At 42.3% G+C, this 14,611-nt stretch overlaps 3 protein-coding genes and 1 long non-coding RNA gene across 4 annotated transcripts; 1 reads left to right on the top strand and 3 right to left on the bottom strand.

Moving 5' to 3' along the window:
• Positions 1-649: 649 nt before the first annotated feature.
• On the bottom strand, positions 650-2,960 carry LOC115754884 (upstream activation factor subunit spp27-like). Its single transcript, XM_030694055.2, has 2 exons — positions 2,444-2,960; positions 650-987 (listed from the first exon to the last, which is right to left on the bottom strand). Exons 1-2 carry the CDS (start codon positions 2,750-2,752, stop codon positions 862-864), a joined length of 435 nt encoding a protein of 144 aa, XP_030549915.1. The 5' UTR covers positions 2,753-2,960; the 3' UTR covers positions 650-861.
• Positions 2,961-4,490: 1,530 nt separating this feature from the next.
• On the bottom strand, positions 4,491-6,206 carry LOC115754885. Its single transcript, XR_007199811.1, has 3 exons — positions 6,150-6,206; positions 5,520-5,628; positions 4,491-4,697 (listed from the first exon to the last, which is right to left on the bottom strand). It is a non-coding gene; the product is annotated as an uncharacterized LOC115754885 (long non-coding RNA).
• Positions 6,207-9,058: 2,852 nt separating this feature from the next.
• Positions 9,059-9,829, top strand: LOC115754883 (MADS-box transcription factor 51-like). Its single transcript, XM_030694054.2, has one exon. It carries the CDS (start codon positions 9,121-9,123, stop codon positions 9,772-9,774), a length of 654 nt encoding a protein of 217 aa, XP_030549914.1. The 5' UTR covers positions 9,059-9,120; the 3' UTR covers positions 9,775-9,829.
• Positions 9,830-11,757: 1,928 nt separating this feature from the next.
• LOC115754882 (60S ribosomal protein L4-like) lies at positions 11,758-14,228 on the bottom strand. Its single transcript, XM_030694053.2, has 2 exons — positions 13,037-14,228; positions 11,758-11,951 (listed from the first exon to the last, which is right to left on the bottom strand). Exons 1-2 carry the CDS (start codon positions 14,138-14,140, stop codon positions 11,838-11,840), a joined length of 1,218 nt encoding a protein of 405 aa, XP_030549913.2. The 5' UTR covers positions 14,141-14,228; the 3' UTR covers positions 11,758-11,837.
• Between the last annotated feature and the right edge of the window lie 383 nt (positions 14,229-14,611).

Raw genomic sequence — 14,611 nt, forward strand, 5'->3', positions numbered from 1 at the left:
GTGTTCGCGGCTTTAGATGTCATTTTCCGTAATCACTGGTTTTTAGGCCGAACTCAATGCATTGAGATGCTATCGGCTTACCCGGTTAATATATACATTCTTTCTATTTAGTCCGTTATATGAGTAGGGGATGCTCAAAATTTAGTCAAATGTGATATTTGTTATTGAAAATTACATTTCCCCAGGTAGAACATTCATTTAAGGCATTCTTAAACATGTCACTTAGGTCATTAGAAGCAGTCAATTCTATTCTAAAACTAGTTAAGCAATCCACAATTTGCGTTCAATCATCTGGTCAAAGGACAGACCGCTGTCCTTAAACAAACGTGGGTTTTAAGTCCGCTCTTTGTACCCTGTCTGGATTCTTCATGTGATTAAAGAAAGACCGCAACTCGCAGAGTTAGGGCAAGTCTATACCCTCCCCTTGCTTCACGATGAATATTCCACCGAAAGACATTGAACATGATCAGATTAACATTTACTGCCTATCGCGTGCAGTAAATCCTGAGCTAGAGATTTGCTCTTTCAGTTTTTCGGATTCGGTTTCAAACTTTGCAAGAACTAGCCATGACGAACGCATGGCGACAAAAGCAGCCCCAACATGGAGTGAGCTCCAACATAATCGCTCATATAAGGGGTTAAAAAGTGATTGCACAAAAGTACCTAACAATTCATTTCCTAAAACAACTTACAACGTCCAGCAAAGTTCAAAACCGAGTCCAAAGACCACAACCAGAGCTACCCACAACAGTTAGAGACAACACCTGAAAAGTCAGCGACAATGTCAAAAGAGATTGCTGCACCATGGACAGTATTAATCCAAAGACGAGATTCGTGAAGAAGTGATACTCCAAAGCAGCTTCAGCTAGTCTTCACAAAATGACGGGACAGCAGCTTACCAATCTCCAGGAATCCAACTTTGTCTCTCCCCTCAAATAGAGTTTTCAGCCTCTCATCACAATTAATCTCTCGCTTATTACTGCTATCCTGCACAAAAGCCAAACATGTCTCTTAGAAGAACATGTAAGAAAAGACAAATACCACGGTTTTTTAATATCTAAAGTGGTGTGTTCAATACTTGTCCAAGTCCACTTCAATAAGAAGATAAAGCAATTGATACGGCAACATAGCTGCAGGGAAGCTTCATAGATTTGCCCATTTCTAAAAGAACGAGAGCGTGTAGAGAGAATTACAATCCCCATCCCCCTAAAACTCTAGGAATTCATTGATAGTTCGAAAAGACCAATCTATTGTCAGAGGAAGATGAAATACTGAGGCCACAAGCTTTCGGGCTTTGGCAAGGACGGAATCAAATGCTGCTGCCAGAACAGAAATAGATATGTAAACAGCACTGTATATGTCTAATTTCTCCTATTAGCACCCTCTAAAAGCACAGAGCTCATCTCTGTAAATACTTCCCGCAATTGGACAGAAGCCATAACGCTCGGAAAGTAACATATCAGACCATATTGACTGGGCATCAATTTCTCTCTTTGGCTATCAATACCCCCACTATCTTCTTAAGATGATCCCATAACCACCATATCATAGTGCTCACCAACTAGTTTGACGGTGTCCTCAATCTAGATTCGTGTCTTCCTGAGGTAAAGAAGTGATCATGTCATTTATGATCTATCATGTCAATTCCGCAATTAGAAAGAAATTATGGCGTGTGGAAGCCATATAAAATCACTTTTCAACCATAAAAACAAACAGAGCAATCTTATAATCACTATCGGGAGCTAAGAACAAAATTACACTTTACAGCTAAATATCAGGGAAAAATAAAGAATATGCTTTCTGTATGCCACATTTCTCACGCACAACTTATGTTGCATGTAAAATTAGATGCTAATGTACAAATTTGCATCAAAATGCTCTTGCATAATCCACTTCATAGCCGATCCGCAGTGGGCTGCCGTTACAGGTATTTAATCCAAGACAGTGGAGTCTGTTGAGCCCAAAAACCCCTCAGTAGCACACCACAAGCAACGGACAAAGAAATTAAAGCACTACAAGTACTTGAAATCAGCTATGAAACTGAAACCTCTGCTAACAACTACAAAGGACTCGCATTACACTATTACTTAGAGCCAAAACTAGCGTTCGGAAACCGAAAAGCACTCTGAGAAAACTCAACATAGTCTCGGACGAATGCTTCAACAATTTACTTTGAGTTCTAACAACATAGTTAGAAATGATGTAAAACGAGCATCTTTATGGTTCAATGCGTTCTTGAATCAAAGTATCTCCACTCCATTTTCACCGTGCCACAATGTTCTCGCCTTACTTCTGGAAACAGAGGACCAAATGCAGTCAACCCAACATTCCCCATCCACAAATCACTGAAGAACCCTAACAAACTGGAAAAAAAAAGAAAAAAAAAAAAAGAAAGGGACAAGCGCACTCCATTTCTCCGGTGATGCGTCAATTGATCTCATACCTGGAGGCCTTCCTTCTTGATGTAGGCCCAAATCTGCTGGACGGCCTGGACGCGAGAGGCTTCGTCGGCGTTGAGGAACCGAGCGAGCGCCGGCGAGACGGGAGTCACCTTCTGTATCCCCGACGGCCTGCTCGGCGCCTTCGGCGAGGCCGAATCGCTCGCCTTCTTCGGCTTGGGCTTCGCCGCGGCCTTGGAAGCCTTGGCAGGAGCAGGAGCAGGAGCAGGGGCAGCAGCCGCGGAGGAAGCGGACTTCGCGGGGGCCAGCAGTGCCCTGCAACCCCTGAAAACCCTAGAAGCAGTAAACGACATCGCTAGGGCTTAGGGGTTCTTCGCAGCTTCTTCGAGTAAGAGGGAGGGGGAATGGCTCCTTTGGGGGTTTGAATCGGAGGGAGATGGTCGTCACCTTCGTAGCCGTAGTGACTCAGACTGCAGAGAGAGAAAGAGAGAGAGAGAAGGACCGAAGGAGACGGAGTGCTTTTGGGTTTTTTTGGACAGGCAGAGAGGGAGGCGACCGCACGTGATTCCCACACGCTTCTCTCCATTTCGCAGGCTAGCTACACCACTCGCTCTTTGCACTCGCGGAGCACTACTCTCTTTCCTAACGCGACACTTGTCCCTGAACTCTGCTTCATTTTACGATGCCGTTCTTTAAGCTTTTAATTTTATTCAATTTAGTCCATAAAAATCTTCAATTTATCCAATCTAGTCTCTCAGTTAATAATGCCCCGATTTTAAAATTTTATTTTCCATTCTCCATTTAGTTATCTATATAAACAAAAAGTATTGCGTTATTTCTATTACCCTTTTGACATTGATGGTCTTTATAAATGCGATAGTTACATTTTGAGTATATTGTAACTTATGTTCTCTATAATGGTAAAAAGTGTAGCATCGTTTAGGGTAGTATTGGGTTGATATACTTGCTATTTCAATTTCTAAAATTATGTTAGTAACCATATTTAATTATAGGAAAAAGTATCATAATAGTCTTAAATCTATTTTATTTGTGCCAATTTAGTCTTAAACATTTTAATGTTGTCAATTTAGTCCTAAATATTTTAATCTAGAGTCAATTAAGTCCCAAACTTTTGACTTAGAGCTAATTCAGTCCTTCCAGCTAATTTTGATATAATATCGCCGACGTGGATACCGGACGCATAGTCGACGCCGACGGAGACATTTTTAAATAATATTTTAATATTTTTTTGTTATTTTATTATTTTCCTTTCCTTTTTTCCTTTGTGTCTTTTTTTCCTCAAATTTCTCCGGTGGTCTTCCATGGTGTAGCTCCCGTCACGTCACCGTGCCGCTTCCTCAATTTCTCTCGCTCTCCTTCCTCCGCGTCCCCTCTTGTCCGTTCGTGCAATGTCCGGCGGCCGATTTTTGTCATGCCAAACCACGCCGACGAATCCGGACAAGCGGTCATTGCCGATCGGCCGGGCCAGTCCTAGGAACGATCCCGAGATTGCGAAAGACCTTAAACAATCATACCGCCCAAACGATCACAATTTTCAATTGAGATGCTCACACATGGACTTATAGACGTGTGCTCTATTGGCTTTCATAGTTGTAAAAAAAAAAAAGTGTAGCGTGAACATCGTGTGGTGACGTGACCTCACTCAAGAGTCGAGAGTCATGTTGAATTCAACCATTTGAAAGGGCAAATTTTAGAGAAAGACCGAGAACCTCATGCCTATGCTGGAATTGCGACTGCATTTTGGCTTTGCAAATGTCACAATAGGGAAGAAACAACTTCAGCTGCAACAAAAAGGTGTGGAATGATGATGTAATAGTTCAAAAACCTCGCATCAACACAATGGTAAACGTTAACAACACAAGATAATTTCATCGACACGCTTATGGCAAAGAAGAAAATCAAGGATTGGCCGACTCGCCGCGAAATATTTTTGCGATGAACTTTCCACCTTCTTTTAGTACCTGAGTAGCAATAGTTAGTTTATACTAGCAACAGTTAACATGTAAGAATCTTAAACTGGATTGATTTTATCGGCATACAAAGACTACTCTTCGTTTCAGTGGCTACTGGGACGAGTACTCGAAGACGACCCCTATGCAGCAGAGAGCGAAATCCATCACAGAAGATAAGAAAAGAGCTTGTATAGGAGGATTTCTGCAGCTCACTTCTGTTTGTAACTTTCCTCTCTCGATATGAACTTGCTATTTGGCATCAAAAGCTTGTAAGTCCAAAAGCAGAAGCCAAAAAAAACCTTGTCTCTTCCACTTGCACTAGCTTCTTGAAGTCGTCAAAGACACAGTTTATAGTTTCAAAGTTTCAACGTCCGAACACAGCATTTCACTAAAAAGTGAAAGCTACACTGGAAGTGTAAACTGCAGTTGCAGCCAAAAAGCTAAAAGTCTAAAGCAACCCCAATCGAGCCCTTTAGTATTCCTGCTGAAGGAAATGACCATAAAATATGAAAGATTACCAAGTCATATGTTATGGTTTACCCTTAGGAAGTAAATACAAAACTTACAGCTAAAATCAGTTCAGACTGAACAGACTCATCCATGTCCTGAAGACCAGTAACAATGAAAATCTGGTATACTATACTAAAACAAAAGCCTACTCCACCTGTAACAATGTACATAACATTTATCCATCCAAAAAGCAATTAGTATTTCATAATTATTATGTAATCTTTCTTACATCGACATGTCGTCTGGATACGTATGATGTCTACATAGATATTCTGAAATGGCTTCAGTTCATATTTCGTACCCTCTCAAATAAAGTTACTTCGCATATTCAAACATAATCTTCTTCTGTATAAACGAGCATTTTATTGTGGTAATCATTTACCACATAAGCTATACTTTCTCCCTAGCCTTACTTCTACAAAAATTCTCCTAAAAACAATGCAAAGCAAAAAATCATATGATCATATCTCAGTACATTAAACAAGCCAATATTGTTCCTACCAAGCATGAGTAAGGGTTCAGTTTCTCTTTCTTCTTTTCAAGATTGGTCACCTTGTATCATCTCATTTCTCATTGCCAGTTCTATCTCATTGACCTTTAAGTGTCGCATATCGCAAGCCAAAGAAACTTTTCTTACCACTTCAGCTGTTTGGGCATTTGTTATATCACCCTGTAGTTGGATGACTCCCTCAATTGGAGCCATAGGTTGTAGATCAATTGCGACTATAAGCGGAAGATCACCTTCCCTGCAAATTGGGACAAGGAAGAATGGTCAAAACACAGAGCCTGAGCAAGAACGCAAACATCAAGATGCAATACCAATATCTCTATGAAGCAATAACATCAAAATCCAATTCTCAGTATGGCTATGAAGAAAGTTTGTCCAAAGCAGGCGAAAAGGACTCAGTACTCTGAAGTTCAATATGCATGTTTTCCAGAAACCCATGTTCAAAAATGATTTGGAAGTTTCACATGTTAGAAAGTCTGTCAAAGGCTGTCACATGGACTTCACGACCCTTATCCAGTACGGACATGTGGTTCAACAGTCAGGTCTGTCCACTTTCGGTATCTCAGATGATTTGCATTGCTTAACATGATACTCTACTCCAAGTCACCTACCAGATATGAGGACTACAGAGTATAGAGTGAACTGAAGCATCCATTGAATTTGAATTTCAAAAAAGAATTTGAATTTAGGCAGTATCCAGTGTTTTGAAGAGAGACATCAAGCTTTTTTGGAAATTTCTGATGGTACTGAACATTATACCTGACTCCAACTACCACGGGCAGCACATAAATCTACCACACGTTTCACTCCTGCAAAAGCAAAAATAAGAGCACAAGAGTCCAAGAAAGAGGAAGGCAAGAAGGAGGATGGCAAGAAGAAGAAGGAAGAGCAGCAGATTGCAGAGCTTGTCAAGGCCTATGAAGCGTATAATTCACCGCTCACCACACATTACCACGTGATGAGCATGGAAGAGAACCCAAATGCTTGTGTCATACGTTGAAATGAAATTTGCATCTTCTTTGATGTTTGACAGAGCAAATAGTGGGATCGAGATGTTGGTAAATCATGGTGTGGTTGATGTTCCTGATGATCAAGCCTCCAAGATGTACCTTAAAGCCAGGGCTTCTTTTTGTGAAGTTCATACTTCATAGGGATTAATTTGTCATCTTGACTTTTGAAATTTACACCGTTGACGAGAGTATGTATAGATAATACAGAGAGAAGTAATAAACCGTTGAATGCATTTTGGGGAGGGAGAGGAAGTAAATGTACAGATTTTTCTGGGCATATCTGGAATAACCCGTGTGCTTTTATGCCTCCATTTTTGTTATTGACTGTGCCTTGAGAAGTATTTGAGCATCTTGTTGTTGCAAACCTCATAGTTACTTTGCTTTCAGCTAGATTTGAGCATCATGGTCTTGAGACAATGATCAGGGCATCAGCCCGTAGGGATCGATAACTTGGCTATCGGGTATGCACAGATCAACAAATTTGAGCACAGAGACTCTTCGTGTTCGAAAAAACCGCATGTTTAAAGATTACTAGCAGTGGACAGACATCTGTGAACACTTCATTGAAATGATCTCTATCATTTGCACTTAGCTGGGTCAGTCAATGTACTAAACGCTGGGTGACGTGTAGCTTCTTCGATGCTTGCTGATACATGCGCGTGCTGTTCTATACGACAGTAGATCAATCACAGCTTTGTGCTGCAGATAGACTTGAAGGATGACCTATGCAAAGTTTCAGTCTCTTAAATGAAGTCGGATTCCTTTTTCCTACTCATGGTGTGCCTGCATACCTGTCTCGAATCTCCATTTTCCTAGATCACATCAGATGCAGCCATTTTATGGTGGTGGCTATTAGGCAGCAAGATATTGCGAGATAAGAGATTAGCTGATCATGGAGTTTAATTGAGTCTCTAAGTTGCAACAAAGTGTACATCGGATCTTGCTGAAACTCGAGCAGTTCCGGGATAGTCGAGCTCGAATCTCTGTCCTAAACGTAGATCAGATCGGGCATCGAATTTCATTGCCAACTGGAAATACTCCTAGAAGAGCTTATGCAATGACGTGACAAGCTTTTGCCATATTGGTTTCTTGTGCTCATCTTGGACTCTGTAATAAGCATCCGCAACGAGAAAAGAAAAGAAAGGAAAAGATTGCAAGTGGCTGAAGGCCCAAAGTTCCCGGACCCAACGGCTAAAAAACATTTCTTTAAAGGACAGCCGGTGTTCATGTCATAAATTTCTGGCCAACATTGATCGGATGGACTCAATTGACGAAATATCAAAAATTTCAGGGGCCGGCACAAAGTGTGACATGCTTGGGCTCTAATTGATCTCATCCCCGCATGAATTTAATAAATAATATACGCAGAGCCACATCACCCGTTGAACCTGTACGGTGTTCTCTTTTGCATTTCTCATATGAGCTCATGATTTCACTGCTAGTCCAAATTGGCTAGAAACTCGCCCAATCAAATGCTTATCTTAGGACTTCAACGCAGCACTGTGCACGTCTGAACGCCTATCCTTCTGTATGAGGCGCAAACCGTTCCCAACTTGAGTAAGTTGTGATCATATTGAGCGGAATTCAAATTCGTCTTAGGGTTAAAATGATTTTGTAACTAGTCTAACTATCATCTTTGAGTTTTCGTTTTATTTTGCATGTGAGTGGCGTCCACAACTTATAACTATAGAAGGAGGAGAGTATAGAAATTAAAAAACAAAAAACTATGCACATGACTATTCGATGTCATTTTTTATTATTGTAACAGAAGTGATATATATATGATTAAATTCGATTTTATTTTGATTAGATGAGGTTGTGATTTCTGTTTACGTTTATTAATATAAATTTGCTTTTATATTATATTCAGAGATTTACGTGGTTTTGTCTACTTGTTGTTCACTAGACTACGCCTAACATGGCACATTGGTCCATGCGATTTCTTTTGAGCAAATATTTTAATCGGGCATTAAAATTTTATTTAAAGTGTCCTTTTATAAAAAAAAAAATCATCCCTTTAATCAATAGTTACAATTATCATAATCATTTTCCACGAACTACTAACCACTTAAGAAATTACTTATGATATAACTTGTCATATATCTTATTCAAATTTTGTTTTTTATTTTATTTTCAAGTATTTGAAGAGAATAAAAAGAAAAGGAAATCATAGAATAAATGTTTACAAACGGACAAATCCATTTTCAAGAAACTTCAATAAAAAAAAATTGTGATGTCGAGCTCCTCTCGTTTAATCTCTAAATGGATATTTTGGCTTTTGCATTTCCTCGTCTTATGTCAAAATAAATTATATAATTTAAGGCGATGTGTTTATTCATCTAATTTGAGATGTTGTCACGTCGTCGTTAATGGTAAAAAGAATTCATTGGATAAATCACCAATTGCACAAATTATGAGTACTTAGAATGCTTAATCAACATAAATAAAATGTTCGAGCGAGGGCCCAATTTGACAATCTACATGAATTAAGAGGACCAAAAATTAGAATTCACAAAGTTTTCAAATGCCCCGACAACTGAAAGTAGATATTCCCGTTCAGCTCCTTCCCCACCTCTCCTCTGCAACTTCAAACTTCAAAATTCAAGTTTCTTCTCTCTCTCTCTCTCTCTCTCTCTCTCTCTCTCTCTCTCTAAAGAAACCCAGAAAAACCCAAGAAAGCTCTCTCTCTAAGTGAAAGATATTTGCAAAATCCATCGTGAATGGCTAAGCGCCGGCGTACAGAAATTGCCAAGATCGCCGATCCGGCCGCGCGGCTTGTGACGTACTCGAAGAGGCGTAAGGGCCTCTTCAAGAAGGCCTCCGAGCTCTGCCACCTCTGCGGCGCTCGTGCCGCCGTCATTGTCTTCTCCCCGGCCGGCAAGCCCTGTTCTTTCGGCGACCCCTCCGCCGAAGAGGTGATCTCGGAGTACATTCGCGGCGGCCATGACGACGTGGTGCCGCTGATGGGTCTGACCGAATTGGAGGACTGGATTGAGAAGGAATGGAATTCTTGTGCCGCGAAGGAGGAGGACCTGGAGTCCCTGATCGGGAAGTATGAGCGCGTTCGAGAACTTTTACTCAAAAGTTTGGAAGATCGGGAGAAGAATTCATCTGCCCCGGCCAATACCGGTGGCGATTCCGCAGCTGGCCTTGGTAGCAATTCGGAAAATTTGAGCCATCAAGAGATAGATCCCGACACCTCTCTTCGTCTGGGCATCGGTGACGGTGCCCACGGCGGTTTCTCGACTTTGCCGGAGAGCTCGGCCATCGGCGGGGGAAGTGCCAGAGTGGACTCCAACCCCACGTGCTCCCATCTCCGGGGGTGCAATTCTGATCCCGACACCTGTCTTCGTCTGTCCAGGGACTGGCCATGAAAGCTTCTCGACCTCGCCGGATAACTCGGGCCAACGGTGGTGGAAGCTCTGCGGTCTCGAGGGCAATCAATCGCATATAGTCCCAACCACACTGCGATGTAAATGCGAATATGCATACGTTGTTTTTCTTGTTAAACTTGCATACAAAGATTCAATTTCTCTCTTCCCAGTTCGCTGGCTTAATGTCATTGACTCTCTCTCTCTCTCTCCGTTTCTTTCCTTTTCACTTCCTTGATCAGTGCAATTTAGTCATTTTCTCTCTAAATTATGGAGGGTAGAGTTTAAAAATTGGCATGAACATATGCGATTGTCGATATGTAGGCTCGGTTATTTGCGTATATCTAAAAGGGAAATTGTGCAATTTCAACTGACTGTGATCAGATTTGAAATGGGTCTAGTGGGAGGAAAAGGAAAGAAAGTCCAAATTATATGCAATGTGCAAGGTTGAAAGTCCAAATTATGTGGGTAAATTGCTTCGGACTGCCCCTGTCTGAGGCCGTTGAACCCGAAAAATAGAGTAAAAAAAAAAAATCCCGATTTGTCCCGATCCTACATTTTCAATTTTCATATTGTAATTTTGATATACTTTGGCTGTGTTTGGTGGGTGGGATAAAATTTCGGATATGATAACTTTTATCCGATCTGGTGTTTGGAGTGACGCGAACTCCGGATATAAATGTGAAAAAAAAAAAAAAGACCCATCTAAGAAATGGGATAGAACCGGATAGGATATGTGAAATAGACAATAAAGTCTCTAAAAAAAAATCTCCTAAAACCCACTTTGCTTGTCACTCCAAATTGGTGGTCAAGGTTTTGATTCTGGTATGGGCTAAGTGCGTGTTTCGATTGCATAGATATACAATCAATGGGTCGTCTTTTTCCATTGAAGGGTTCCCATGTATTTTTAAAGTATGTATTCACGAGAACTCAGCAAGTTCAGGAGGCGTGTTCTTTTCTTTGGTGCAAAAGCTTATCTGAACTAAAACATAAAAAAGAAGAAGAAAAATGAGATGCAGATGAAACCCAATAGATTGAAAAGTGCACTAGTAAATAATCCAGTTCGACTTTTTCTCGAGCAGACCTCAAATTTTACAATCTAACCGTGTCAACCAGGAAAAGGTTTGGAGGCCACGATAAATGCAGAGAAGAACGAAAGTGCAGAGACTGCGCACATGTGTGCATCTTCAACTGTAAAGGGTAGTGTGCTTTTACATTAGATGGAGAACCACTGGGGGACAAAACCGGCAGTAGGGTGAAGAATCAAAGTGAATCTCTGAGGGTTCAAGCTCCGGCAGTTGTTGGAAAATGTTTCCTCACCTAACAAAGTGGAAGCCAACTTGCAGCCAGCTGAGCTCGCTTCAGCCAGAGCAGAATTGGAATCAAACAGGTGATTCTACTAAGCCTAAACAAAATTCAGCTACGATAGAGAACGATTCTGAAAGTCTCGATCGTTCAAAAAGTCCACTGATGGATCTAGGGTGAACCGTTGTTGTCCGTAAGAGGTCAATGGTGTGGTGGCACATCCTAATATCTATGTTATATCCGAATATTTACCAAACACATGATGAGGATTTTTCATAATCCAAATGACAGTTTAAAGGATTTTTAATCCTACCTTATCTTATCCTATCCCAGTCCATGTCCGAACAATCAATCAAACGCCGCCTAAACTCTCTCTCTAATCAAAATTACTCTATCCCCCAAAAAGACTTCTCTCTCTCCTTTGTCTTTATCGAGTGCACTTCGTAGAGCTTCAAAGAGTTGCACTTTTAGAAATATTTCACCATAACCCAGAACAAAACCCACTGCGCATGCAAACAAAACTAGGAAATGCCCTCGTATTCATCTGCTTCCACAAGATTTTCACATTTTTAACCGAAGCAAAAGCAGGAACGATGAAAAACCCATCGACTATACTACATGAATGAAAATGCATTCCGAGCCTTGCAAAAAAGAAGCAAATAATAATTCTGTTGTGATTTCAATCAACACAAATGGGCAACAAGAAAACAAAACAGATGGGAAAATAGGTCTAAGTTGAGATAAAATGACATTAATCAAGTTCACTGGGAGACTCCGAGCCACTTTGAGAAGTTCTCGAATTCGGTGTAATCACTGTCTGATATCATTGTCTGGTACCATGCCTTTCCGGCTGACCTAATCGCTGCGGCATCCTCCTGAAAGCACAAGCAAACAACAAAAATGGGAAATGAGTCGTGTATGAGGCAACCCTTCATAGGAGCAATGACAAAATTCCCCAGGCCCAGATAATAACAAATAGAGCAGGGCCAAACTACATAGAATCGCCACAAAAATAGCTCAAGTATGATAAGTTTAAGTGCAAGAGAAGGTGTGGATTGAGGGATACAAAAAAGCTAAACATCAGCAAGGAAGTTAGCCATATAGTAGTCGCAGGTGAACAGATGACAGCTTGCAAATACTGTACCAAACACATAGCAACTCCACAAGAAGCTAAATAATGGCAATGTGCCAAATTAACTTCACGGACAAACATAAATGATAAGCCTATAAAGGCTCCAACTTCATAATTTTTTTCAAAAATTCGATATGCAAATGGCACAGATTAGCCCAAAATACGTTCTCGCCTTTGTGCCAAAACAATTCTCCTTAGAAACAACAGAATGAAGAAAATGTGTTCCAAGCAAAAACAATTAGATACTTGTAATAGAGATTAGTGCCAAAATTATATGGTGATAAGCCCATCACAGATAGCTCAAAAGCACATCTCATCTCTCTAGTGACTAGTCTATGTGACATTAATTTTGATCAATGTTCAATACCAATACTCAGTGATAAAAGTCTCCAACAAAACAAGAGCGAACCAGTTTTAGTATAAAAAACATTAAAACGAGTTCCACCTAAAGCAAAACTCGAGAAGGTATAAGTAAGAACTCGAAGCATATACTTAGACTCGAAAAGACCAAATTGCAGTTGCGACCCACAAGCTTACATCAAACAGAGTACCAATGTACACACTCGGACACATTAAACTCATGCTAAAAGATTGGAAATTGCAATATCTACTTCGATTTTAGTAACAAGACCACACAACATGACGAGAATTCACGATAGCAACTCATAACCTTCCATCGACCAGAGCATCTATGGATGTCTACACAATCATACAAATTAAACTAACTCTACACAAACCTCTCTCCATACTAAATTAAAGTCGTAAAATTGACGCTTATGGAGAAATGTCTAACGAAAGAACAAGCTGTATTAGAATAAAAAAGAGTACCTTGGTAATGGGCTTCCTCTTCTTGTCGAGCTTCTCCTTCTTGGCCTTCACACGCTGAGCCTCGGCCAAAAGAGACATCCTCCTGGCAGTCTTAGCATAAGGGTTGAGCCTCAACATGGTGTTCAGGTTCTTCAATGGGTTCTTCTTCATCGGTGCCCTCTTCACCTCCTTATTGATCGGCCTCACCACAGACTGGACCTCGTCAGAGTTGATGATCCTCGACAAATCAGCATTCAACATCTTCGCCCTCGGCAACACGTAGCCCTTCTTCTTCTCTGAGGTCTTCTCGAACGACCCGTAGATCGAATCGAGCTTCTCGAACGCGGACTTTGTCCAGATGACGAACCGCCCGAGATGCCCGCCCGGAGCAAGCTTGAGCAGGTTGAGGCGCTCGACGTTGGCAACCTCGACGCCAGGGATGTTGCGGAAGGCCTTCTCGATCTTGGCGCCCTCAGAGCCGTACACGACGAGGGGACCCTTGCGGTTGATGTAGCGGCGGTTTCGCATCTTGCCCTTCCCAGGCCGGATGCCCATGCTGTCCTTTGCCTTCTCGGCATCAGGGAAGGCGCCTATCTGCCTCAGGACCTTCTCGGCAGCAGCGGTCTTCTCAAGGGCCTCGGCGCTGTCAGAGACGACGAGGGGAAGCTCGGGGACGGACTCGATGCGGTGGCCTCGGGCAAGGACGAGGGAGGGGATGGCGGTGGCAGCAATGGCGGAGGCAACCGCGTATCGCTTCTGATTCACGTTGACACGGCGGTGCCAGCGGCGCCAGGTCTTGGTGGGGGCGAACATGCGGCCGCCGCGGCACATGTTGCCGAAGGCTCCCTGGCCGGCGCGGTGGGTACCGCCTCCCGGGACGCGGGGGATACGGGAGACGGCGCGGCCAGTGCCCCAGGACTCGGCGGAGGTCTGGTGTCCGGCCTTCTTCGAGACGGCATAGGGCTGGCGACTGTTCTTGGAGATGTTAGAGTGGACGAAGCCGACGATGTCGGGGCGAATCGAAGACCTCATGACGTCGGGCAGGGGGAGGGTGGCGGCGGAGTCGGTGGCCATGTCGCCCTCCAGGGACTGAATGGTGACGAGAGGGCGCGCGGCGGCGGCCATTGGCGGCGGCGGTTGTGGAGTGAGGGAGTGAGGGAGGCGGAGGCAAGGGTTTATGGGACTTGTGGACGCAGAGAGAAATTAGGGTTTCGAGATGGTTAGGCATTTATATGTAGAGACAAAACAAAGAAGATGGAGGAATTTATGGGGCTGACATCGTTGTTTTGGGCTGGGCTTTGCCGGGCTTCCAAATGAGCATTGTTTGAGACGCCTGTCAAAGGTGCATTGAAGGCCTAGGCCCAGTATCAAAGTGGGCCCAAGCTCTTGGCAATGGGATGGTTAGGGGGCCAATGATCGCTAGTTAAATCCGTTTGGTAACAGACACTTCAAAAGTGCTTCTGAAACCGAAATCCGTTTGGTAAAAATATTGACTTATGGTAGGAATTTCTATTCGAAAGAGATTTCTACTCGGGTTGGATTTTTGCAACTTTGAGAAGCTAAAAATTTTAGCTTTTCACTCAAAATCACTTCTTC

This window comes from Rhodamnia argentea, chromosome 9, assembly GCF_020921035.1.
Source record: "Rhodamnia argentea isolate NSW1041297 chromosome 9, ASM2092103v1, whole genome shotgun sequence".
Taxonomy (NCBI): domain Eukaryota; kingdom Viridiplantae; phylum Streptophyta; class Magnoliopsida; order Myrtales; family Myrtaceae; genus Rhodamnia; species Rhodamnia argentea.